This window comes from Macrosteles quadrilineatus, unplaced genomic scaffold (genome assembly GCF_028750875.1).
Source record: "Macrosteles quadrilineatus isolate MER2022 unplaced genomic scaffold, UCM_ALF_1.0 Scaffold_3__2_contigs__length_128488019, whole genome shotgun sequence".
Taxonomy (NCBI): domain Eukaryota; kingdom Metazoa; phylum Arthropoda; class Insecta; order Hemiptera; family Cicadellidae; genus Macrosteles; species Macrosteles quadrilineatus.
In genome coordinates, this window is record NW_026542596.1 from 112307855 (window position 1) to 112333427 (window position 25573).

General features: G+C 33.8%; 2 protein-coding genes across 2 annotated transcripts; one reads left to right on the forward strand and one right to left on the reverse strand.

Annotated features, from left to right (window-relative positions):
• Positions 1–223: 223 nt before the first annotated feature.
• Positions 224–17753, reverse strand: LOC128990038 (acidic mammalian chitinase-like). The gene is made up of 8 exons (XM_054412263.1): positions 17326–17753; positions 15111–15277; positions 11330–11616; positions 10623–10747; positions 6599–6835; positions 5299–5514; positions 4066–4276; positions 224–2960 (listed from the first exon to the last, which is right to left on the reverse strand). Exons 1-8 carry the CDS (start codon positions 17382–17384, stop codon positions 2817–2819), a joined length of 1446 nt encoding a protein of 481 aa, XP_054268238.1. The 5' UTR covers positions 17385–17753; the 3' UTR covers positions 224–2816.
• Positions 17754–22186: 4433 nt separating this feature from the next.
• LOC128989959 (uncharacterized) lies at positions 22187–25014 on the forward strand. Its single transcript, XM_054412130.1, has 2 exons — positions 22187–22270; positions 23648–25014. Exon 2 carries the CDS (start codon positions 23653–23655, stop codon positions 24898–24900), a length of 1248 nt encoding a protein of 415 aa, XP_054268105.1. The 5' UTR covers positions 22187–22270; positions 23648–23652; the 3' UTR covers positions 24901–25014.
• The last annotated feature ends 559 nt before the right edge of the window (positions 25015–25573 follow it).

Below are 25573 nucleotides of genomic sequence, written 5' to 3' on the forward strand. Positions count from 1 at the left end.
CAAAAACCATTGATTTTACATAAACTTTAAATGGCCGCCATTTTGTTTTATGAATTTGAAAAAATGTGATAATTTTTTGGTAGCTTTGTCCAGTTGTCATAAATGTTTGTGCAAAGTTTCCATTTCGTATGTTTAACCATTCTTTAGAAAAAAAATTAATAACTGAAAAAAACGAAATGGCGGCTGTGTGAGTAACTAAGGACTTCCGGACAATTTAAATATAATATTTAGGTATGTTTCTTACCCAGGAGCAATGTCCTAAAATATTGGTAGAGAGTTCCGGGACACCCTGTATATCTGCCCTTCAATTTCCAGCAAGTTAATACTTGGCATAACATCTTCAATACCAAACATCAGTAGAAGCGACTTTTAAAACGTTGAATTTGATTCAATACCTAATATGAAGAGGAACCTTGCAAAAACAAACAAATCTGAATCGAAAGGAATCCAAATGTACACAGTTATGATTACATTAAAATGGTTCTATGCTTAAAAAATATTTTTTTTTACTTATTGGTTTAATGTACATTTCATTTGATTATACTCAACTTATGGTAACATGCCTGTTTAAAACTATAATTCAAACGTATATTTAAATTTAAATATAAACATTACACATTTGAATAAAATTAATATACATATAAACATGCAAATCATCCTGTAAAAAATTATATGAATATTTTATCAGTAGAAAATAATACAAATTTAATCTTTTACTTTCTTACAAACACACACATTAAGTTTCTTCTTAAATACATTTTATACAACAAGTTACTAACATATATCTTTAAATACATTTAAACTGTATGGAAATCAAATAATGCATCAAAATTAAAATATAATGAATTCAAGAGAACATCTTGGAATGCCTTTGTCATAACTAATTTAAATTTATAAAACAAACGTTCATGATAATTTTACAAGCTGCAAATACAATATCAACATGGTTTCTTATACTTTTTTAAAACAACACTTAATGTCAATTTTAGGTATCTGTAAGTGATATCCCAAGTTATACTGAACAAAACTCTTTATATCTCGATTTGAATAAACTTTTACAACTGTATTTTTTTATTATTGTTAGTAATTTTGTACTGTAAATAAAAAATTAAATTCTGTCGTCTTTGTGTCATTGTTTTCGTTTATCACAGTTTCCTGAACTCAAATACATTCGTAGACATTTCACCACTCAATCAATTGTTACAATATTAAGCTTGATTTGTTAGAAATTTTTTTTGCAGTACATAATAACAATAACCAGCATAAACAGCTTTAAAACAACTAGAAACTACATCTTGTTTGAGTAGGTACTCAATAACCAAAGCATTCAACCAAATAGTCTGACCTTAGAGTCAGTTCCAAGGATTGCGTAAGGATAGGAATCTTATTCGATCATAGAATAAATGGTCAATGGTTAAAGATAATCATTTAGAAAACAGAGATAGTTAATTTGTTGTAGGATAAAACTCATGAACATATTAGGCCATATAGACAACAATTAGACCTGCAATGATTTAAGGTTGCTCATACTTTTTGAATACGTTAGTAAATGTGAGAAATTTTGTATCTACGTTCTTTCATTACAAAACAGTCATAACACTCAATGGGTCTTTGACTATGGATACATTCCATTCCCAATTTTACTTTCTCCCTCTATAGGCCTACATAGTAAATGAAGAAAGTACCGTACTGTTTTTCTAAAAAAATTTGAGTTTTGAGTGGATATATCCAATTTGGGTCCCCCTGAACCCAAAAAAGTGGGTTTCAAAGTTATGTCTGTGTGTGTGTCTGTATGTGTTTGTTGTGTACAGGGCTACAGACCACACCTGGAGTCCGATTTTGATGAAATTTGGTATGTAGGTACTAATACATGGTATCTCCAGGTGTTTTTGGAATTTTTTTGAAATTTTATTTTTAATGGAGATTTTTCCATTAAACCCCATAAAATAACGGAAAACCCAAATTTTTTTTTTAAATGGCCTTAACGATTTTGATAGAAATTTAGTATGTTATAGTCCTTTAAATTCTGAACAAAATGGTGCAACTCCCATAGCTGAAAAAAGTATAGTTCAAAAGTTATTGCAGCTTATACTATTTTTCCATAAAAAGTCGTAAAATAACGGAAATTCAGATTTTTCTAAAAAAACCAGTTCTGATTAAAATTTTTCTGTTATGATCTTTATAATTAAATATTTCAATCCCCCATTGCTATAAAAATACAGTTAAAAGGTATTGCAACTTTTTTTATTTTCTTAAATATCATAGTTACACCCACCGCTTACCCATGATAAAGGTTTTTGACAAGCGAACGGGAGAAAGTCTGAGTCAGATTGCTGATACATTAGCTTTTAAATCAAAAGGCATGTAGTTTAATTTAGCCCGAGCCAGAGTGTACTGTTGTCGATCAGTGTTTTATTTCTCTTGTCAAACTTTTTAACCAAGCCAAATTAAAGTACAACTTGTTGTAAACTAAATAAAATGTTGTATCACTGACAGGGTTATTTAAGGTTCATTCAACTATGGTCTGTTTAAATTTGAAAACTTTCAACTTTTTCATACATTACAGAAAACAAAGGAAAAGTATATTCAAGACCAGGTTCCTATAGCCTGATCTTCAATACAGTCATGCAGCATAAAACAAATTAAAGAAGACCAGCTGGTGAGATGGAATGTCTACTATAGTATCCAAAGCCAAAGATGATGCCTATGGTAACCTTTCAAACCCTTGACACTTGAGTAATGAACATGACACAAACACAAACAGTTCACCAGCTGCCAGTCAGATGGAGTGCGATGTTGAGACTTCTCTCTACCTGTCACAACTGGTCGTCTTGCAGTACGTTGCGTACTCTCTGCGTCAGAGGGAACCTCGTACGGCCATCACAGGTAGCGTCGGAGTCGTCAGTGTTGAGGGAGAAGACCATCACGCCCCCAAAACCTTGCTCTTTGGCAAACTCCGCCTGTTACACAGATATGTGGGAATTACACATGAACTTAGGTTATTGATATAGGTTTAAATTCATGGAGTTAAGGTCGTTAAAAGTTCCTCTGTTTTTATATGATTGAAATACAGACATTTTTTGTCTCACTGCAGTGGCACTCAGTATTGGTGGGTGTGTTGTTAACGTAGTAGTTGTTGTCTCGGACTTCAGTGCGAGCGGGATGTGTTTGATTCCCAGCTAGTGTACGGTATTTACAAAAATGTTTGGTGGTGCATACGGGAGGGACTATGGCTAAAGGTGTGGTGACGTCATATCTCTAGTGGCTAATGTCTTCTCTTGAGGGAACACCATTACCGTAACGAAACGATGTGATTCCAGCAGCGTTAGTGGCGTAGTTGATAGCGTCTCGGACTGTTGTTCTGGAGGTCTGTAGTTCGAATCCAGCAGGGGACATATACTTTTTGTCAAAGATTTTGCTTAGAATGCGAATACTTCTTAACTGTATATCTTTTGTTAGAATTTGATGCATTTATAATTTTATTTATGAACAGAACTATTTCATTTTTTATAGTAAACCGTTCATCTTATATATTTTTTATATTAACAGCAAGTTCGGTTGGTTAGGTTAGGTTATGACAGTTCATTTTATAATTAAAAAGTTAATTTTATAACTAAAAAATTATAAAATCAATTTAAATTTTTTTCAACTTAGCGGTTTTAGCAGCGAACGCTGACACTACAAGATATGACGTCACCACACCTTTAGCCATAGTCCCTCCCGTATGCCCCACCGCAAAAATGTTAGGGCTTTTGAGTGTTTTCCCTTAAAAGAGTGTAATTCTTACAACACTTTGCGAAAGCAGTAGATACCCATCAAATTTATTCGGATATGTAGGAGATCAAACCTGTCTTTCTCACTTCAAAGTCCGAGATAATAACCACTAGGATCCCACACACAGATTCTAGTCTGTTCGAAATAATTTAAAACACAGATTATGCAAAATTTTTCATTCAGGTCAATTACATTTGGTTTAGGTTTTTGAGATGCCGACAAATCAGGGTGTGTATTATAAGTGAAACCACATTCTAAAAGAATCATGACATTAACCGAGAGTCAACAAACCTTATAAGCGACGCTCTGCTCGTTGTCAAACGATATCCACTCTTTGTGTCTAAAAGCGTACGGAACTTTGCTCTCAAAGTCAAACACCGACTGAGCGTTGGATTGAGTCATGAAGGAGCAAACATCGTAGTATGCGACAAATCCGTCCGTCCCAACAGTACCGACACCGCTACTGGGCGCTTCCCATCCATGGTTAGCTTCATTATCTAACCTGAGAAGAATACAAAAAATTAAACTTATGAAGAATAATATGCACGTGCTCAGGGAAAGAGCTGTTTACTGCATGAAAACTTATTCAGAATGTTATCACTCTCATCCAATTGGTAAATTATAACAATCTATTTCTTTTTCCGTCAAAGTCCAAGAATTATATAGAGAAGTGAAATTTAAGCTAGTAATACTAGATCTGAGATGTGATGAATTGGTATGGTCCCCGAGGCTTTGGATTTTTCTATAATAACAGCCTATTAGATGTGTGTTGATGCAAAATGGCATTGAACACCAATGAGATATGGATGATAATATAAAAATGGATACGAGTCCATAAAAACTGTATTTAATAGTGGAAAATAAGTTCATGACAAATTAGAGACTCAAAATCTGCCATCCATATTCTCATCAGATAAATATTTATCAGGCCAGTAAGGAAAAAATTTCCCATGCCTTAAAACAAATTTTAAAAAAAATTCAGGATGTAATCTACAACCTGAAAACACATCGATCAAACAAATTAACCGTGGGACCAAATCTGTACCAGTTCAAAAACCTAACAAGAAGCAGCTCAAAGTCAATATGTTTGTGATCACTTATAGATTTAAAAAAATATAAAATGATCCAGAGATAAAGACTCAAAATTTAGTTTTCTTTTTTGTTTGTTTTTCTTTGTTTATTGTTTCATATAAATAAATCAGCCGTAAGTAAAGTTAAATCGTTTTCAATTGATCAGCCATCTAAAAAACGGTGTTTACCTTACACCCAAATATCACGTTGTTATAAATGAAACTTGAGATCAAACTGAAACAATCTACTTTTTCTTTAACACATTGTTAGGAATGCATTTTGGATTTTAAATTCCAATCCGATATTTTAGAACAAAGTTGACTATGAACATATGAGGAGAGAACGAAAATTTCACTCACGTAGAAAACCAATCCACGTGGATTTTTTAAAAATTAATAATTTAGACTAAGTACCTAAAGCAAAACTTATTTAGATAACACGGCTTTAACTCACGTGAAGGAATGGCCGTAGGTGGGTATGCCGATGATTAGCTTATGTATCGGCATACCCTTGTACAACCAGTATTCAGCCGTCCAGTTGGTGTTGAGAGTGGTGAAGACACCTTGCTCTGCAGGCCTTTGGTACAACGGCGCATTGGCTCCAGTCAGAGGAAGATAGCTCTGGTACATGTGGTAGTCGTAGGCCATCACATTGACAAAATCTATATATCTGTCAGAAAAAGTCAATGTCAGCTAGTTGGCCTATTACAATGACTTATAAAGTACAGTAAAGATACGGTGCATTGGCTCCAGTCAGAGGAAGATAGCTCTGGTACATGTGGTAGTCGTAGGCCATCACATTGACAAAATCTATATATCTGTCAGAAAAAGTCAATGTCAGCTAGTTGGCCTATTACAATGACTTATAAAGTACAGTAAAGATACGGTGCATTGGCTCCAGTCAGCAACAGGTAGTTCTGGTACATGTGGTAATTGTAAGCTATTACATTTAAGTCTAAATATGTGTCAGAAAACAATCAATGTCAACTCGTAATACAAGTACAGCAAAAGTTATCCATTTAATTGCACCTCGGTTATCAAAATCTTGGTTAATTGAAACCATAACAAATTATTAAAATTAATTGGAATATTAGATAGCTGAAATAGTGCACCAGGGTGTGGGTTGTCAACCAACAGAAAGTAACGGAGCGGTGAACAACACAGATCGAATACCGTGATAAGGAAAAAGCTCAGACACGATTGTGGATTATTTTAAGAAATAGATTTTTTCATACATTTGTTTGTGGATAATAGTATGATTATATAATTAAAATAACAAAAACAAAACGAAAAACAATGAAGATCTCCTTGAACTGAAAAAGCATTTTTATGTTCCAAACATTGATTAACCAAAAATAGGTCATCCAAAAAGCCCCTTTATACCGGTTATAAGAAGTTTTACTGTACCGTACCTAATTAAATTTTCCAAACAACATCAATAAACACTAAATAAGCCTCGGGAATGCAGATTGAAGTCTGTGGTGTTCAGAAAAGTTGTATGGTTGATTTTTGACACTATTTTAGCTGCATATATATTTTTTTAGTGTCCAACCCCAGTTGCATTTTTAAAGAGGATAATTTAAACATTTTTAAGGGAAAGCTGTCCAATATCTTTTAAATTGTTTGTGGAAATTTTCATAATATCTTCTTCTTCGTGATGTTTGTAGTGAGCTGAAACCCTACTGGACTGAGGCTGTTTTAGGACTCTGTCCTCTTTATTGTTGCGTTCCGTGTTACGATCAGTTTACACTCACTCGGCCATGGCAGTGATGTTGTAGGACTGGTCTATGATCTGTTTGGGCGCCCCTGCCGCCACGCTGAGTGTCATTGGCGGGACTGTAGCATGCAGCCTTTCTGATAGCAGCCGCAACAACTCCATGAAACAGCTGGTCTGGTTCTGTACCACCGTCGGCCACGAGGGGAACTCCCAGTCTATGTCTAGTCCGTCCAGCTCGTGCTTTGTCAGAAACTCAACTGCGTTGTTTACAAACCTGTTGGACAAAATAATAACCTTTTACTGCTGTGGATAATTTTACGTTTTATTGAAAACATTGTATTTAACAATTGTAACTTACGTCAATCAATCCAGTTGTGTATTGGAGGAAAATTGTATTTAAGAACAACTAACAAAACCGGCAACCTGTTTGTAACAAATGTAAATATTACATACTAAATATGACAAGATAATAAGTATTTATACAATAGTTTACATTATATATTTCATGGTATACATAAATGTAAGTTATGTTTAAAACTCCAGAGACAAATAATTTGACTTTGGATATTTTAAAATAACAATATTATGAAGGCCTATTCCAAACTTTAACTAAGCTAGCAAGTTAGTTTTAATATATGGTTTTTGTTTGGTTGTTTTATTCCTGCTGTCCTAGTAAAGATTGCCTTCTGGTTTGTATGCAAGATTTTTATTGTCTGTAAGTTTATCAGGTTTCTTCCTTTTACCCTCTTGTCGTACTTGACCATTGACATTGTTTATCAACTCAAGTTATCCTGCCCAAATTGGACGCTGTCTAAAAAATAAAAACCTGCAAGACCTCAAGTATCTTCTCAGTCAAGAAAACTGGCTTAGTGTTACCTCAATAAACAATGCCGAAGAAGCTTTTAAAACTTTTAGTAACATAGTGAGAGTAGCTATGGATGCAGCCTGCCCCCAAAAGAAGATAAAAATACAAAGAAAACATAAACTAAAATTCTCCATGGACCCAGAAGCAGTGAGACTTAAAGCCGAATTTCTTAAAGCTCTAAGAAAGTTTGAGGTGACGGGAAATCCAGATGACAGAAGGGTTTCTATTGAAAATAAAAAGAACTATGACCTGTACTTGAAAATGATGCGGAAAAAGGTTAACTCTGACCAGTTGATGAAAGCTGAAAATAAATCTAAAGCTATCTGGGAAACAATAAACACAGTGTGGTCCAAAAAGGAAACATCCCTAAATGAAATAACCCTTCAAGTAGATGGCCAACTCATAAGTAATGTGACCCATGTTGCAGAGCATTTGAATACATTTTTTACACAAGTAGGAGAAAAAACAGTAGAGAAACAAAAACACCTAAAGACCACAGCTCAAACTCCTGACGTAACTCAAACAGGTCCACTGTTTTCCTCCTTTCAAAGCACAGACGAGAAGGAAGTTAAAATGATTATAAACAAACTTAAAGCAAAAAACTCGTCTGGAATTGATGAAATCTCGTCAAAAATACTTAAGCATTGCTGCAATGAACTAGCACTACCATTGGCTGATTTGATAAATAAGTCCCTAAAACAAGGCATCTTTCCTTCACTACTTAAAATAACTAAAGTATACCCGAAATTTAAAAAAGGTAGCACATTAGAAGCAAGCAACTACAGACCAATTTCCCTCGTTTCCACCTTCTCCAAAATATACGAAAAAGTTGTTTTAAAAAGACTTTTAGACCACTGCACAAATCACAACCTACTAAACAACCTTCAACATGGATTTACAAAAGGGAAATCCACAACAACAGCAATAATTCAGATGGTTGAGTCCCTGATTGACAGCCTAGATGAAGGAAATCTAACAACAGGAATCTTTCTTGATTTCAGTAAGGCATTTGACTGCCTTGACCACCAGCTAATCATTAAAAAGCTGGATTCCCTGGGGGTATCAGGGATAGTAAGAGAATGGTTTCAAAGCTACCTTACAGACAGGAGTCAGTTTGTAGAACTAAGGCACAGAGATAACAGCCTAATAAGAAAAACAAGATCAAATTTTCAACCAATAAATCGAGGAGTTCCCCAAGGTTCAGTTATGGGTCCGGTACTGTTTATTCTTTTTACCAACGATTTGCCGCAACAAATAGGAGACGCCTGCCTTACTCTTATGTATGCTGATGACACAACCTTAGTGTTTAATGAACCACTAGCTGAAAATCTAGAAGTAAAATCCTATGTGTCACTCAGTATGGCCTACCAATACTGCTATAACAATGATCTCGCAGTAAACACGTCTAAAACAACTCAAATAGCTTTTGGCCGTAAATCTCAAGAAGTGCCACGACTCCCAGATGTAGAAGTGGAAGATGAAGCTAAGTTTTTGGGCATCACACTCGACAAGAATTTAACCTGGACCCCTCATGTGGACAATATATGTAAAAAATTAAGTTCAACCATCTATGCTCTTAAACATATAAAAAATGCAACAGATGACATGACAACAAAAGTAGCATACTTTGCACTTTTCGAGTCGCATATGAGATATGGACTTGTAGCATGGGGTGGAACCTCTGCCACTAACATGCAAAGAGTTCTCAGAAAACAAAAAAAGGCAGTCAGAATAACTGCAGGACTCCACAGACTCGACAGCTGCAGGGAAGCATTCAGGTCACTCAAAGTACTTACCCTTGTAGCACTCTACATCCAGGAAGTTGTGTTATTTGCAGTAAGAAATAACCCTACAAGGCGTGGCGAAATGCACCAACACAACCTGAGAAACACCATGCAGTACAACCTTCCACAACATCGCACGGCACAGTTTGAAAAGAAACCTTCATACGCAGGAATGAAAATCTACAACAGGCTACCTCCAGATCTAAGAAGCAAGTCAGAAGATGACCTCAAACCAGCTTTGCATCAATGGCTCATTAATCAACCTTTCTATTCCTTAGAAGAATACCATCAACAGGTCTTTGACTAAACAACACCTCAACCAAACATTTAGAAAAAATTTTAAATTGACGCTACTACTATTCTTAATGAATGTGTAAATAAAGATTATTTGTCTATTGTCTATTGTCTATTGTCTATTGTTTTTAATTTAGATTACTCAAATGATAGAAAACTTCAAATTAGAAAAAATCTCACAGATGAAAAACCGTACAATTCTCATAAAATATTGCTATGCATGAATATCTATAATATTAAAACGCGACAGGGTTTTTTTATTTCACGATTCTGAATCAACCACTTGACGGATTTTCATGATTTTTGTGTTGAAAGAAAGATAATTTTGAGAACTAGGGAATGTCGAAGCCATAATTTTAGTGTAGTGTCCCAGTTTATTAGAAATTAAGTTTTAATTTTTTTTAAGTCAAGCAGCCGACACTAACATTCTAAACTAGCTTTTGGGATGATATAACTTGCTTAACATAACAGCTGTAAACATTCAGCGTTTGTGACACAAATTCAGCATTTGGATGAAAATGAAATGATATACGTAGAATTGACTTATTTATACTATATGTAATGCTATAATCATTGATACATTCATTTATTCGGTAAGAGGATGAGAGATTATTTAAATATACATAGTAAAATGCTAGATATTCTAATTTATTTTTTTGAGCAGTCTTTAAAATATTTAGTTTGTTTTAGTGCAATATAATTTGTTATAACTAACAGCTGGTTGAATAATAAAATATTATATAGAACTATGAGGTTAGTTACTCTGTGATTTTGTCATTGATTATAGGTAATAAGTAAGATTCTATAACCACTGCTGCTGTATACAAATCGAAGCTTACGAATCTTCAAAAGAAAGCTTATGAAAATTATTTTACTACTCGACTTTTTGAGGAAAGGTTGGGAAAATAACAATGAAAACATGTTTTAATTCATCATGCAACTTTTTCTTTACTATAAATTTTGAACTACTTTAACTATGCTTGAACTGAATTAGTAATAGGCACGCTATATACAGTTTTAATGGACTACTCTATTCCCGTACCTAGGACGGGCCAACAGCTTGTATTATTATATTACAAGACATAAATAAACTATGTACTATTTTACTAGTTTCCTACCTCGTTCTGTTCTCTTCAGTAGACACTATCCAAGCAAATTCTCCAGTGCTAGAGAACCATTCAACCGATAATATCACTTTTAGTTCAGGATTCTTCTTCTTCAATGCCACAAGCGCTTTATACTCCTGTAAACATCAATATCCACATTCATTACACTGCAAATTTGCAGACTAAGCCTTATTTTTAGTTGCATTGTTCAGTTTGCATTCAAACAAGTTCATAAAAAAAATGAATTACGCTCATCAGTACATTAACAATACATTAACCATCAGTACCTCGAACGAGGAACACGAAAGTTGTTATTTTGACCACATTTCAAAAGTCACCAATGAAATAAAACAATGATTTATTATTGAAAAAAATTCATAAACAAGCCATCGAAATGGTTGGTTATCCGAGTGAATACAGTGCTCCCTAGCAATCATTATGCCTTGTAATACCAGTTTGATCCTGATAAAGGTCAAAAGCTTTTTTATTCGAAGCTGGACCCAGCTGTGCTTGATGATTTTGGGATTTTAATGAATGGTCCTTGTTAAATAAGTATCAAACTATCATCACATTCATTCAAAGCTCCTTCACTCACTTCTAATCTAATCATTACCCATTGAAATTTTAGGGATTTACAAAACATTCCCTTAAAAGCTTATCACCAAACTCTTCTCATGCCTACAGCGTGGATACCAAAACAACAACCATAAGTCACCAACCTTAACATCACCGTCAGCGGTAGGTGAGATGGTGCCGTTGGCGACAGTGGCAAACGCAATGTTGATATGCGTGCAAAGCTGAGGGTCCAACTTGTCTGGAGTCAGCGGGTGATAAGCGTGTGCTGAGGGCGGCAGACTGTAGTAACACACCAGCTTGTATTGTGCAGACTCCGCTCGAGGCTTACTCCGGGCAGGCATCTGCGGGAGACTCAAATTGGCCGTTTTCATCCGTAGGATTGCATCAGTGTAAATTGCACCTCGGTGGTGAGACGACCGCTGATAACTGGCTGTCAAGAGAAAATTTGGTTAAAAAAATGTTTATGTGTGTGAGTGCTTGTGTTTTTGTGGTGTGATGACTTGTGATCCCAGGGAAGATGATCTTTTTTAACTTGGTACTCTGCTTGAAATTAACTTTTAGGCTCTACACTATGGTATTTTAGTTGAAAAATACAATTACTATACAGTAAAACAGGTATTTTTAAGATTTTATTTGTATAAACGTGATGGCGAGGCTAAAAATATTTTTTAGATAAGCTTTTGCAAAGTATTTTAACTTAAGGTAAAGGTAAGTACCTAGTAGGAATAACATGTACATTTTTCTTTTATAAATAACTTCTTGATCAGCATTGTACGGAAATTAAATAAAAGAAACATCATCTAGATTTGCCTATTGGGTCTGATGATGATTGGAGTGTCCAATCGAAATTGCGTCTGAAGAGGACGAAGTCCTAAAACAGCCTCAGTCCAGTAGTGTTTAAGCTCACTGGATTGGAACGTCATGAAGAAGAAGATCACCACTTGCCACTTACCACCTTTTTTGTACATTTACTGTCTTGTGAGTAATAGTATAAGCGGGTCATTTTCAAACTGGATGCAACTTTACAGTCCTAAACATTTTAGGATTTAAAAAATATATATATCTTAACAATTTTAGTTAAAAAAAAGTTTTGAGTGAAGAAACACATATATAAGAACACACTTTTGAATTGTCATTGATTTTTGAGTCATAATTTCTTTTATATAAAATTTTGAATCTAGGTAAGTCATTGTTTTACTACTGTCCTTTAACATGAACTTAACGATATAACTTTTAATTAAGCTGTTTGCAGCAAGTATATAATGTAAATACCTTATTAACAATGAAGTATTTTAACCATAAAGAAACATTGATAGCAAAATTCAATTTTAATATGCATATATTTTTTTATAACAATTTTTGAACAACTGTCCCCCACAATCGGTCCTGAGTGTTACTTCAGGAATGTTACCCAATGAAAACAGGGAAAAAAGGGAAATTTTGTTTTGTTTTGTTGGCAATAAGCAGCCATATTGTTTCTAGTTTCCAGCAATGTGGAAGTTTATGATTTAAGTTAGAATAATGATAAGTATTTTAATTCATTGTCAAGAGTGTTACTATTTTTTTAAAGTGATATGCATACTTTAGAAAAGTTTACTTAATATCAGTTGTTTAGTGTTGATGTACTATGAATGTAAACCTAACCTCCAAATTCTGGTCTTTACCCAGAGTCCACTTTTATAATTGAATAGTAACATTAGTCAGGAGTGTTACCTGTCAGGAGTGTTACCTACAGTCATGAATGTTACTGAATATAAAAATAATATAACTGAATATAAACTTTTATATAGGCCTATGTACTTTTTTTGTTAGAAAATACACTTTTATAATTAAAAACTGGCTTTATTTTATTGAATTCCCAATGTATAATTCAGGAGTGTTACTTATTGTCATGAGTGTTACCTACAGTCATGCATGTTACTGAATATAAAAATAATAAAAACTAGTATAGAAAACTCTAAGTTTGTATATTTAGTCGTTTGTTTATATTAAGGAAAGATATCAATACACACTAACAACAATCATTGATAATCGATTGAAATTTTCTTGGTTATGTTGAGTAAATTAAAAAAATATAGTTTCTTTTCTGCTGTCAGGTAACACTCCTGACACATAAAAGGTTAATAACAAAAAATAAAATAAAAAAATTCTAAAAACAATATATTATAAGGTCTAGTAAGTTATTTATGACACCATGTTGTTCCAGTATAAAATTTTTTTATTCAAAGAAACAGTTTTTCCATAATCTTATTACAGTAACACTCATGACATTTTAAGGGTATTACCCAATAAAAAACCGTAAAAAATCATAAATTACTGGATAAACTGAAAAAATTTCTATTAGGTAGTGTTTATTAATATATGTTGAAATGTTGTTTGTAAAAACAAAGGGGCTCTAGCAAAGTTTTTATTTAATCCATTCTTAACTTGAAAGTTGCATTCAATTTGAAAATGACCCAAGCGCAAATATATGTTTTAAGTGTTATAAGACGTTTTTTTATTTATTTTCCGTATTTTTTCTAATCCATAGACTTTAGGGTTGGGCTAGCATGTTTATGACATTAAGACACTGCAAAAGTTCATTGGGACTAACAAAAATTGACATGACGATGACGTCATCATGGGTCAACCAGACTTAAGTACCACAGTACAAATACAAATTCTTTATGCTGTAGTCTGTTGGCAATTTATTTTACCGGATTTATAGAATTTTACTCTAATTGTTATAGAAAGAAAAGCTTCGGTAATAAAAAAATAATTCTTTCGCCATTTTGTTCACAGTAAAATTGTCTACAAAAAAAGTAATTGGATATCCAAAGAGTAAAACAAAAAAATTATAAAGATTATGAAATTAAAAATTTGAAAAACAATTTTTTAATAGTATAGGTAAGTTACTTGATTTACAAATTTCAAGATTAATCCAAACACCAAATGACACTTCTGTTATAAAGTTCAATTGATTCCCTACTTAGAAAAATCACAAGTTGTTTAATTTATAAGTAATAGCATAGACAAATTTCAGATTGGTAAAATCGGATGATATTTTGCAAATTACCAAGGGCTTAAAATGTATCAACAACTGATAGATTAAACACTAGCTTAGTTTTTGATATCTTATCAAAATATGATATGATATCTAGTAGAGTATTCTGATATCAAACACTGTAATAATTCCAATAGATCCAATAATTGCAATAGTGCCCACACTGATTTAAAAAAAGTCCATATATTAATAGGCGACCCCTGTTTTATTTAGAAGACGGTAAGAGTTCCTATACTAGAAAAGTTACGACAAAACCACTGTGTACAGCTCCCGTCAAATACTGTAGTTACTTATTAGTCACAAATCTGTGGAATACCACAAATACCCCTGCCGCAGCAAACCTGCAGACTAAGCGAATTTCCATTTGCCAAATGCCTGATTGGATTTACAATTAAATGTCTCCTTAAAAATGTCACATTTATTTCCCTATTTAAATAGAATTAGTTTAACGAGCACTTCTAGGTTTACTGCAACAAGGATGGTAAAAGTGTTTTTTTTTTTGTAAAATGTTAATAGTTTAGAAATAAATAAATGTATTTTCCAAATTTGATAAAAATATGTTCATTAACAAGCAAACTACAACAGTTGACATATTCTCCATAAGAATAATATGGGAATTTGTAATTTAAAAATTTTTTAGAATTTTCTCCGAAACCAATAACACAAATTTGGACGGATGGTGTTTTTGGCCTCTAGGGACCTCAAAACTAATTTAAGTAAATCGGTCCCGGGTCCAGGTCTTACCATGAGTACTACGGTAATAGCTCATTCCCTATTGGGTAAATTCGCTAAAAGCGGATGCATTTACAAAATCAAAATGTTCCCACGATGATTGATTCCTTTGTTACAAAAAATGGAAGTGATGGGATGGGTGTACTTACCTAGATAAGACTTCTTTGGGCCAATCATAAGAAAATCAACATTGTCCCCATCTTTTGTAGCACCGAGCATATGTTGCCATGCTAAATATACTCCTATTACTGACGAACAAATTACTAATATAGTAAATAGCACTGCTGACCATAAGTGGCTCGTTTTCACTGCAGTTCTGAAAAAAATTCAAAGATAATGTTAAAATTTGTATTTAATTGTACAGGGTGCGGCAAAAAAATGATCTATTTTATGCAGCCCACTGTTCAGCGACAGGTTATCAGAGAGTGGTGGGGTAAGGCTCTTTGGAAAACCTACGCAATCCCATTATCTGTGGTCATAGAAAAGTAGTCAGCTGAACAACGTGTGTTTGTTATCTACTGGACTCAGTCACCATCTAACATCGGCAATTAATCAATGCTGTAAACAACAGGATGGCATTAAAAATAAACCGGACCAAGGTTTGTATCTTTAACCTACGAAAAACATTTAAATACACACATTGAAAAAACACTTAATCAGTTAGGCCTGCAAGTATTTTCTTAGGGAAATTTACACATGAACTTATCAGATGACTTTCTAGATGTTTTAGTTTAAATCTATAAAGACATAATCCATAAACCTTATAGTAAAACACATAAAAGACCCTCAAAATATCCTAGACCTTTATTTAGCCTGAATCAAGACCAGATGATAAACAGTAAAACCTTTGACTAATAAAAGTTAATTCATAGTACCGGTATGTAAAAGGCTTACCTACATGAGAAATTGATATTGCTGTACAGTGATTTGTCTGGGTAGCCGAACAGTTAAAAACAGCGCTGCGACAAGAGCAGGGGCCTCAAAGCTTATTTACTAAAGAGCCAGATTATAATTTTTTAGAGGAAGGGCAGGCGGGGTCAACAATATTGCAGTACGGTATAGAAAGTTAGGCCCCCACTAAATAAATCTACTAAAAAATGAATTTTATTTGACATTTAAGTTAATGGCGATTAGAATAATTAACAATTTAAATCAGTGTACAATAGCTGTAGGTTAAACGCTTAGTAATGATATTTATTGTTTTTACTATCCTACTTAAGTTGTCTAAACTGTACACTTTTGAAATAAAACAGATTTTGGTTTATTCCTTTCCATTGGTTCTATTTCAATGCGTAAGGTAATCGTGATTACCGGAGTTGATTATACACACGAAAGTTGCCACGATCGCAGATGGCGATCACGGTACCACTGACATAACAATATATCGGTACCGTACGAATATTTCTGCTATTGCAGGGGACGATCAAGGAATTGCCTTCGATGCAAAATATGCGTCAGAGTTTTTTGTGTTTTGTTATTGGTTGCATCTTGTATGTTGTATGACTTGACTACTATACAGTGTATAGGCTTCTTGACTGCTACTCTCTCTAGTGAAGTCCAACTTAGGTTGGGTGCTTTCTATTGTTAGTTGTAATGTGTTAGGTTTTTTCACCTGAGAACGGGATCATATTTCAGATCCAGAAATGTTCTGTATTGTTTTTTACCATTGTGATGCAATAAAACTTTAAACATGCGTATGAGTGTTTCCGGGGACTGCGAGAGAGGCTCACGAGTGTTGCCACGATCGACTGTGACGATCTCAGTATTGCTGTGAAAGCAAGATATTCTTACGCCAGCACTCTTCATGGCGCTGTTCAGTGCAATGGTATAGGAACATCGGCATTAAGTTAGCAAACATCGTACTGAGAAATCCGAGCTGAGGTGAAATAGAGCGCAACCTAAATCTCACCACCTTAGTTTTTCAAAGAAGTTTTGAGAGATGGTAAAATAAAAATTGAGTAACTTATGTGTAACTTAAAGGCTGCCGCTAAATTTATCAAAAAACTAATCTAGGCTGTCCTACAGTATTTAAGTTAACACAAGTAGGCTAACCTTTGCAAACCCTTTGGTAAAATATAATACGGATACAGTTTCTTAACTGGGCTACGCTAATATCGATTCAATTAAGTAAACCTTCATTCGATTTTTTCATCATCAGCAAGTTCGGTTGTTTAGGTTATGTTATAACAGTTTCATTTTATTATTTAGGCCTAAGTAATTTTAAAAAAATCTAATGAAGGTTTCCTACTAATCAAATTGATATTTTCAATCGATATTAGCGTAGCCCAGTTAAGTTAAGACACTGTACCCATTGAAATTTGTAAACTGTGGTTAACTTAGTTTTGGTTTTAGGAATAAACTCACCTTGCATTTTCTTCTAATAATTCATATTTAACCTGAGGTCCAGATCGAGGTACTGTCATGGTTAGGCTACTAAGTTAGCCTAGAGTTCGATACACAAAATTAATTGACACTAAAAAATCATTTAATTACAATCCTAGTTCTATTAGAAGTCAATGACTCGAAGTTATGTTGATTGTCTCTTATTCAACAAACTACTCTGATTACTGATTAAATGAATTTATGATAAACAGCCTAACTGAATGTGAGGTTAATATTGGCTTTACTAGTGCGTAGTTAAGCGCGTCAATAATTATATTGTCCTTGTAAGCTGGCAAACAATTTCAATAAAGACGATAAAGGGAAATTACTACTGTAACTTACTACAAAGAAAGATAGAATTCAACAAGCTGATTACAAATTTATTTTGTAAACACTACACAAACAGTACCACTGACGTGAAACGCAGAGCAGACGTCATTACGAATTATCACAAAAAGTGCTATGAATTAACATATGATATTAGTCAGTGCTGCCAACACTACAAGATTGTTATCTGAATATGATAAGAAATGGATGTATGCAGTACAAAATATTGAAGAAACAAGACAGTATAGCATTTGGACACCAATATAAAGTTCAATTAAATAGGGCTGGGGCAGTGTTCCGTAAAATATTTACGTTGATATTATCTATGAATTAAAAGATAAACAAAATATGAAAATTAATTTACATCCAGTGTATAATCTAGAATGTGTAGAGAAGGGCTCTCTATTTTGAATTGAGAACAAGTACTGTGCGAACCCTGAGGGCTTATTTAATATACGTTGACTTTATCTTAATTAATTCGATTAACTTCCACTGAATCAACTTAGTTGGATTTGGATAGGATCACGGCCACCTTTAACTGCAGGCCGCGGCCTGGTAGAATTGGCAACGTCGCAAGTAGAAGTAGGGTTGTTTAGTGTCAGACGTCCCATAAGATAATATGGCAGACAGGTAACATCTGCTCACTAACTCGCACTTTATTGGCTTAGATTTAAATTTATGAACAAATTTTATTTATATTGAAAATAAAACACAGATAATTGAAAACCAAAACAATATGAAATGAATTGAAAATCTATATCTGTACATTTAAAGTGGAGTCAATGTTTTCATAGTCCAGTAAAAACCAATGAAAACAGCGGTTACAACCCTAATTGCGACGTTACCACTTCGAAGGCCGCGGCTCGAGATAGGCACTTTTAAGGTGGCCGTGATAGGATACAGTGCTTGCCTTAAAATAAGAAGGTTTGATCTTGCTTGGTGAGAACAGTTAGACAAAACTATTTCATACTGTTGACGGCATACTATGGGCTCGGCTCATTTATCCTCACTTAGCATACCCATTCCTATTTGGGGACTAGAGTGACAGCAGACTAAAATGTTGTTTGAACTCCAAAAAATGAAAAAATAAAATAATAAATAAATGAAAAAATGAAAAATATTTTTTTATTCAAAAATTTTGACACTACCATCTAACATTCTTGAATCTTTAACATTTGTGAAACAGGATTTTTCTTAATTTGACTTTTCTGTACAAAACCTATACACATTGCCCAATTTACATACATTACCAACTCTTAAACATTCAACAACTATTTTTCAACAAGCACTTGCTGTACAATATGGCATATAACACTTGTTTAATTTACTTCCACTTTCTCTTAAACTTGAACCAAACCTATTAAAATAAAAATAAAAAAATTAAAATCTTTGTTGATAAAGTTTACCTGTTACAGCGTCCATGAATTTGCAACTAAAATCAGTTCCAAGAATAGTGATGTAAATATTTATACAGGGTGACAAAAAAGTCTGGAAACGGCTTAATATCTTTTTAACTAAATCCGTTAGTAAATTCAAACCTTTCACATCAACTTACATGTATAACAACTACTTTTTCCAAGCATTTTAATTTTTTTACCTCTACCAGGGGACGACCTATGAGAAGTAGGTATACATAATCTTTAATATAAGCATAGGTTGATATGCACATCATTTTAAAGGGTTAGTCAAGTGGAGTTAATTGCCGGAAACCGCGTCTCAAAAGGTTCATCCGTTACAAAATGGCGGCTGTTCAAAGTTTTTGTGGAATACCTGCGCACAGGCCTTAGTATTGGTAAATACTCGTATTAAGGAACGCGGCAGCATTCCGCCCCGCCAAGCCCCCCAGTGGTACACAGCTGCTGCAGTGTATACATAACGTCACAAAAGTGGCTTTTTTACTTGCCTATAGCTCTGAAGAAACAAAAACTATTAAAATAATTGTTCATCTACTGGATAGGGGCACTCATTCTCAACAAAATAAAAAAAAAAATTTAAAAAACGGTTGTGTTTGAGCCAAGAAAAACTAGTTTGAAAATTCACAAATGTTCCGCGTTCTCCTTCTCCTCCTTCTCCTTGAATGTTGACGGACCTACAGCCCAAACCACTAGCTCAATTTTAATGTTTTTTGTGTTGTTTGAAAGCCCTTAACGTGTAGATGTGCCTTTTGAGGGTCTCAAGTCGGTGCGTTGACCCATAAACCCTTGGGAAGCCCTCAAAGTACGATTTTGGCCCATTTAAATAACATGGGATTAAAATCAAAAAAAAAAGGACCAGCTGTGATTAAATCTCAATTAATTAATTTAAATGTTAGAGAAATTCATAGGAACAGCTGATAATTATTTTAAAACTTTTATAACCAACTTAGTTTTCCTATTTAATGCCTAAAGAATCAGTGTACCAAATTTCAGCCTCCTAGGTAAGTGGGAAGTGGGAGAATTAGTGATGAGTGAGTGAGTGAGTCAGTCAGTCAGTCAGTCAGTCAGTCAGTGAGGGCTTTGCTTTTATATATATAGATTTTTTCAGGTATACCAAATGATTTGAACTACTTGCTATATAAAATTACTTAGAGCCAGAGCAGTGATATTCCCTGATACTTTCCATTGAAAAATGCAGTGTACCGTCATTTTTAACAGTTTAATACTACTTATCTTATCAAAACATATGAAACCTAGGAACTTGAAACGTAGTACTAGTACTAAGGTTTGTTTTATGTTTTGATACACTAAAAAAAATAAAACAATCGGGAAAATCACTCTAAGTATGTTAAACAAGCAATTGAAAAGTGATATGTAAATTTAGGATAAATTAGTTTTTCAATATTTGTTTTGCCTTTTGCTATTACTAACAAACCTAAACTGTTTGATTACATTTTTACTTCTATAATTAGGGCCAATTGGCCAATTTACACTAGTCTTTAGATGTGCGGGTTTAATTTTTAGAACACTTATGTAACACCAACGCATTTTATGTTGTTCAAGATGAACATTGATGAATTTACAGCCCCAGACATAGAACCTATGTTAATTGATGATGACTAGATTAATTTAATGCAGTTGCAAAGTGTGTGTTTAGTGTAAAATGAACAATATTCATGACAAAATCAGCAATAGAAAAAACCACCCTGTTGACTACATGTTTAACACGTGTTTTCAAAAACTTCAAACGTAGAAATTTGAAACTGAGTTAAAGCCCAGAGGGTTTGTTAAACAGTAATGTGTGTCAAAAGTTGTTGATCGGTTTAAAGCAGATAAGACCAAAAATGTAGAATTTAGTTCTTCACAAACAATATTATTGAAATTAAATGATATGTAGTTGTGCCGTAGTCTATATATTTCACACAAAATGTTTATAATCATTTTTAATTTAACTAAATGGCCCTTTAATTTATTTCAATAAAATGCTTGCAATAAAATAGATGGAGATTCTTTTATTCTTTATATTGGAAGGATATGCCTTGTATATAAATTTTCAAAAAAAATTAAACATATACTTACAAAAAATAAAAATACCCCGCCGCAGCAAACCTGCAGACTAAGCGAATTTCAACTTGTCTGATTACATTACAGTAGAACCTTGATAAGAAGACCCTCGATAACAAGTCACCCTTGATAAGAAGTGTAATTTTCAAATCCCCTTGATTTTATTTTACCCCTTATCATATGTTATTAAAAACCTTAATAAGAAGTCAACCTTGGTAACAAGTCTGATTTAATAATCCCCATGAGAGTCTTGTTATCGAGGTTCTACTGTATTACTAAAATATTTCCATAAATAAGACATATTTATTAAATCCACCGAAGCTGTACAACGTTACCAGCTAACGATTAAAAAAATGATGTCAAAATTTATTAAAGCAAAATTATTAGTGGTAGGTTTAAGGGAGAAATACTGATGATTTCATCCATATTACCCTCTGAATTTAAGCAACTACAATTTCCTTATAGTGTCTTGCTTTCGCAATCACCAATATAAGGCACCAGGGCAATCCCTGACTATAGTCGGTTTAAATGTAGAAAAAACATGCTTTTCACACAGACAGATGTATTTTGTTAGCGCAGCAACGCGCGCCGGGTAACTGCTAGTATATATATAATTAAATATATATATATAGTGAATCTGAACGGATGGTGTTTTTGGCCTCTAGGGACCTCAAAACGAAAAATTAAATCGGTCCCGGGTCCAGGTCTTACCATGAGTACTACGGTTTTAGCTTATTCCCTATATGGGAAATTCGCTAAAACCAAATGTTAACACACACTGTGAAATGAAGGTCAATTATTACCTAACCCACATGGCAATTTAGATAATCTAGTGAATCTAAATACCATAATCACACTATCTAAGATTACAGCTAATCCATAATCATTAAGTGTCTTGAATTTTATAGTAGAGAAAGCTTGACATATCCATATCGTATTATTTTTCTAACATTAAGTCACTTATCTTGCTAGACACATAACCTTACCAGATAACCACTATAAACATGACCCTGCATCTTGGTTCAGTGTTTTTCTGCCTTGTGAGTTATAAACACTTAGAATGTTACAGAATTTTGCTTATTAACAACGTTTAAGATTTAGCAGTTGTTTTACTATAGTAGGTAAGTTGGAGTGCAATTTTATTTTGCTATGGCGATTGAAAAAGCTGTTATTTAACTTTTCGTACAGAAATAGACAAGCTAAGAAAAGAAAAGTGATGTTAGTGAGGTATGCATATCAATAGTATATGTTGACATATATTTTATTTATATACAGTATGCACTGAAATGAACAGTATTTGACATCAATTCAGCTGTAGTTTGCTAGGTTTACCAGTATTGCTAGTGAGGAAGACCATTAGATCTGATTAAACTTACTTTTCTTACTTACTACTCATGAGGGATTGTGTGAAACCACCTAAATTAAACAGAAGTTGATGGAATGGGTCAATTTTTTTGTTAGCTGCACCTCTGATTAAAAACATAGTTCCTGGGGACCGAGCTTTGCTCGTAGAAAATCATAAGTATACTCTAAGAACAATCTTCGGTCAATGTAAAACGTTGACACTCCTGCTAAAGATGATCACCCTGTTGTTAATCATATTGCTCACCTGCAATTATTTCTCTACTTTCATTTTTCGATGTGCGACTTGGTCGAGGTTCTGTGACATCAGGTGAGATTTATGAGCTGGTTGAAACTGGGTCGGTTGTACACAAATAAAATAAATATGATAAAATTTGTTTCCTAACGATCCCCATAAATTTGTAGCTTTTCTCCCTTTAAGATTCTGTATAAATTATCGCTTTGGAGGTCTTCCCCGTTTCATTCCTTGAAAATTAACCTTAAAAACATTTAACACTGATATGTACCTAATAAACCAAGCTTAGTATAACTATTCTTAAAAACGTTTAGTCTAAACTAACAAATACAGTTATTTTTGTTTAAACGTCATATCAGATTATGACAATAAAAATATTCTGTATTAGCTGTTTTGTTAATTACAGCTACAAAAAAGGTATTGATGATAAATGGGCACTTTCAAGGGCTGTAGGACGTAAACTGGATTTTCCAAGCCTTGTGACCAACTCCAATCGATTTTTGTGGCCAAATACCCCATTTTAAACAAAAATTAGAGGGAATTAATTTTTAAAATACAAAAATGTCACATTATTATTATATTATGAAACAGAAAAAAATATTATATATATTTTTCTTGAGTAAAGTTATTTGAAAATTCAAAACAACTTAGTTGGGTAACAAATTGTGACTACATTTGGTTTATTTATAGTGTGGGGGGGGGGGGTCCAAATTGATGAAATAAGGTTTAATTAACTAAGACATTTTTGTGAGTTATAAGGTGTGGAAGCACAATTTCTCATTATGAATAAGTACAATTAAAAGATACTTAAGGAGGTTAGTTTTAAAGTGTAGCACACATCCAGTTGTAGTACTAAATTTACAGTACCTAAGTAAAATAGTCATAAGTTATGATCTTTCAGGCATTATGGTAATCCCGTCTTCATGGCTGAATGAGAAGTATTTAAAAGACATCCTTAAATCAAATGAAGAGTTTGGAGTCAGTAATGGAGAGTTGTCCATACAAAGCTACGTTACAGGCCCGGGGGTCGAGAGAGGCCGTAACTTTGCAAGTAATATTACTAAGGTTGAAATTGACTATAATGTCGACGGTCTCAAAGATTCTCTCAAAATCTCACTCATGATCAAAGTGCCTTTGACAAACGATAATCTGGACACTCTTGCCCAAAATGAGCTTGACATGTACAACGAGGTGATCCCATTAATGTGTGAACTAGCCAACTTAACAGTTACTCCCAAGCGATACAAAAGCTCCATACCCGAATACTTGGTATTGGAAGATTTGAACGCTGCCGGATATACAATGTGCGATTCAATTAAGAAACTGGACTACAAACACGTCAAAGCGGCATTAATTGCTGTTGCCAAATTTCAAGCAGCATCGATCACTGTGAAACACAACTCACCGAGACTCATTGAGCAAAATGGGGCCGAAACCGTTTACACTCATGATCCACAATACGCGGAAATATTCAAACCTCAAATTTTAATGAGACTCTACGGTGTTGCGAAAGTGTTGCAAACCATCAACGGGTGTGAAAAGTTTGGAGACATCTTACTCGACACGGGAGAGGAATTTTGGGATTTGATTGTGGAAGTGTTTAAACCGACAAACAAACTGAATGTGCTAAACCACGGAGACTTTTGGACAAATAATATTTTGTTCAAATACGACAGTTCGGGTTGTATCAGTGACGTTAAACTGGTTGACTATCAGTTGCGGAGGTTTGGTAGTCCTGCGATAGACTTACTTTACTTGTTCTGGACAAGTGCAGACGACGGAGCGCGCATGAGAATGTTCGAGTTGCTGGAAATGTATCGCCACACACTAAATGGCTGCCTTGCTGAGACTGGATGTCCGGAACGCCTCGGCAGACTAGAGCTGAAGGAACATGTGTCCAAATGTAGCCCGATCATCTTACTCCTCTGTCTCTACCTGCCTTTGATATTTCCTGACCCTGAAGACCCTTTTGACGTAAGTAAGATAGAAACCTTGGGTGAGAACAGTTTGTCCAGTTTTGACTTTGACACCAACCCTCTTTTAATACCCTTCAAAGCTCAGTATTACCGACAGGCTTTGCCAGAAATATGTAAAGAGTTGGAAACTCTGAAAATATTTCAGGTGTTGATGAAAAACAAGAAAAAAGAAAGCTGATATGTGTTTCAACGACTTACTGTAATCAGAATAGTAATTAAGATTGTATTATGTTTTAAATACATTTTAGCCTTAAGAATAACTTTTCTCACACATATATTTACACTTAAAAGTTTTTTATAGACAAATTTTGATTTTCATAGTATGTTATAATTTGGTAAAGTGTATACAAATAATTAACATAACTTAATCAAGAGCATTTAGTGATGTACATATTATAATTTACAGTAGGTTAAAATTATTAATTTCAACCCAATGCTGTACTTTCCATTCATGATTATCATAATTTAAGTATATATTATGTAAAAGTATGTAAAAATAAGTAAATAATGTAGAAAATAAAAATAATAATACGTCACAGAGAAAAAAAAAACAACAATTATGTACAAAACATTACAAAAACTTTTAGAAATTAAACTTCTTTTATCTATTCTTCAATGGTTTAAATGCAAAGATTTTTGGTTGTGTTTGTTATATTACAGTTAAACATTTACTAATATCCTCCTCCAATAGGGAGGGCCAAACAATGACTCGCCAGTCTATTTCCATAACACAGAGAAGCACTGAGGAAACATTGATGGTACACTAATGTGGTGTCTATAGTGCTGGCGTACCCATCCCCCCCCCTAACCATCATGTCCTACAACACTTACGGTGGAGAAAGACCCTGGTG

Coding starts and splice junctions, on each gene's coding strand:
- LOC128989959 (XM_054412130.1), top strand. CDS start 23,653: ATGGTAATCCCGTCTTCATGGCTGAATGAGAAGTATTTAAAAGACATC.
- LOC128990038 (XM_054412263.1), bottom strand. CDS start 17,384: ATGACAGTACCTCGATCTGGACCTCAGGTTAAATATGAATTATTAGAA. Junction 15,278..17,325: donor TTATTAGAAGAAAATGCAAG/GTGAGTTTATTC, acceptor AATTTTTTTCAG/AACTGCAGTGAAAACGAGCC. Junction 4,277..5,298: donor ACCTACGGCCATTCCTTCAC/GTGAGTTAAAGC, acceptor TATTCTTCTCAG/GTTAGATAATGAAGCTAACC.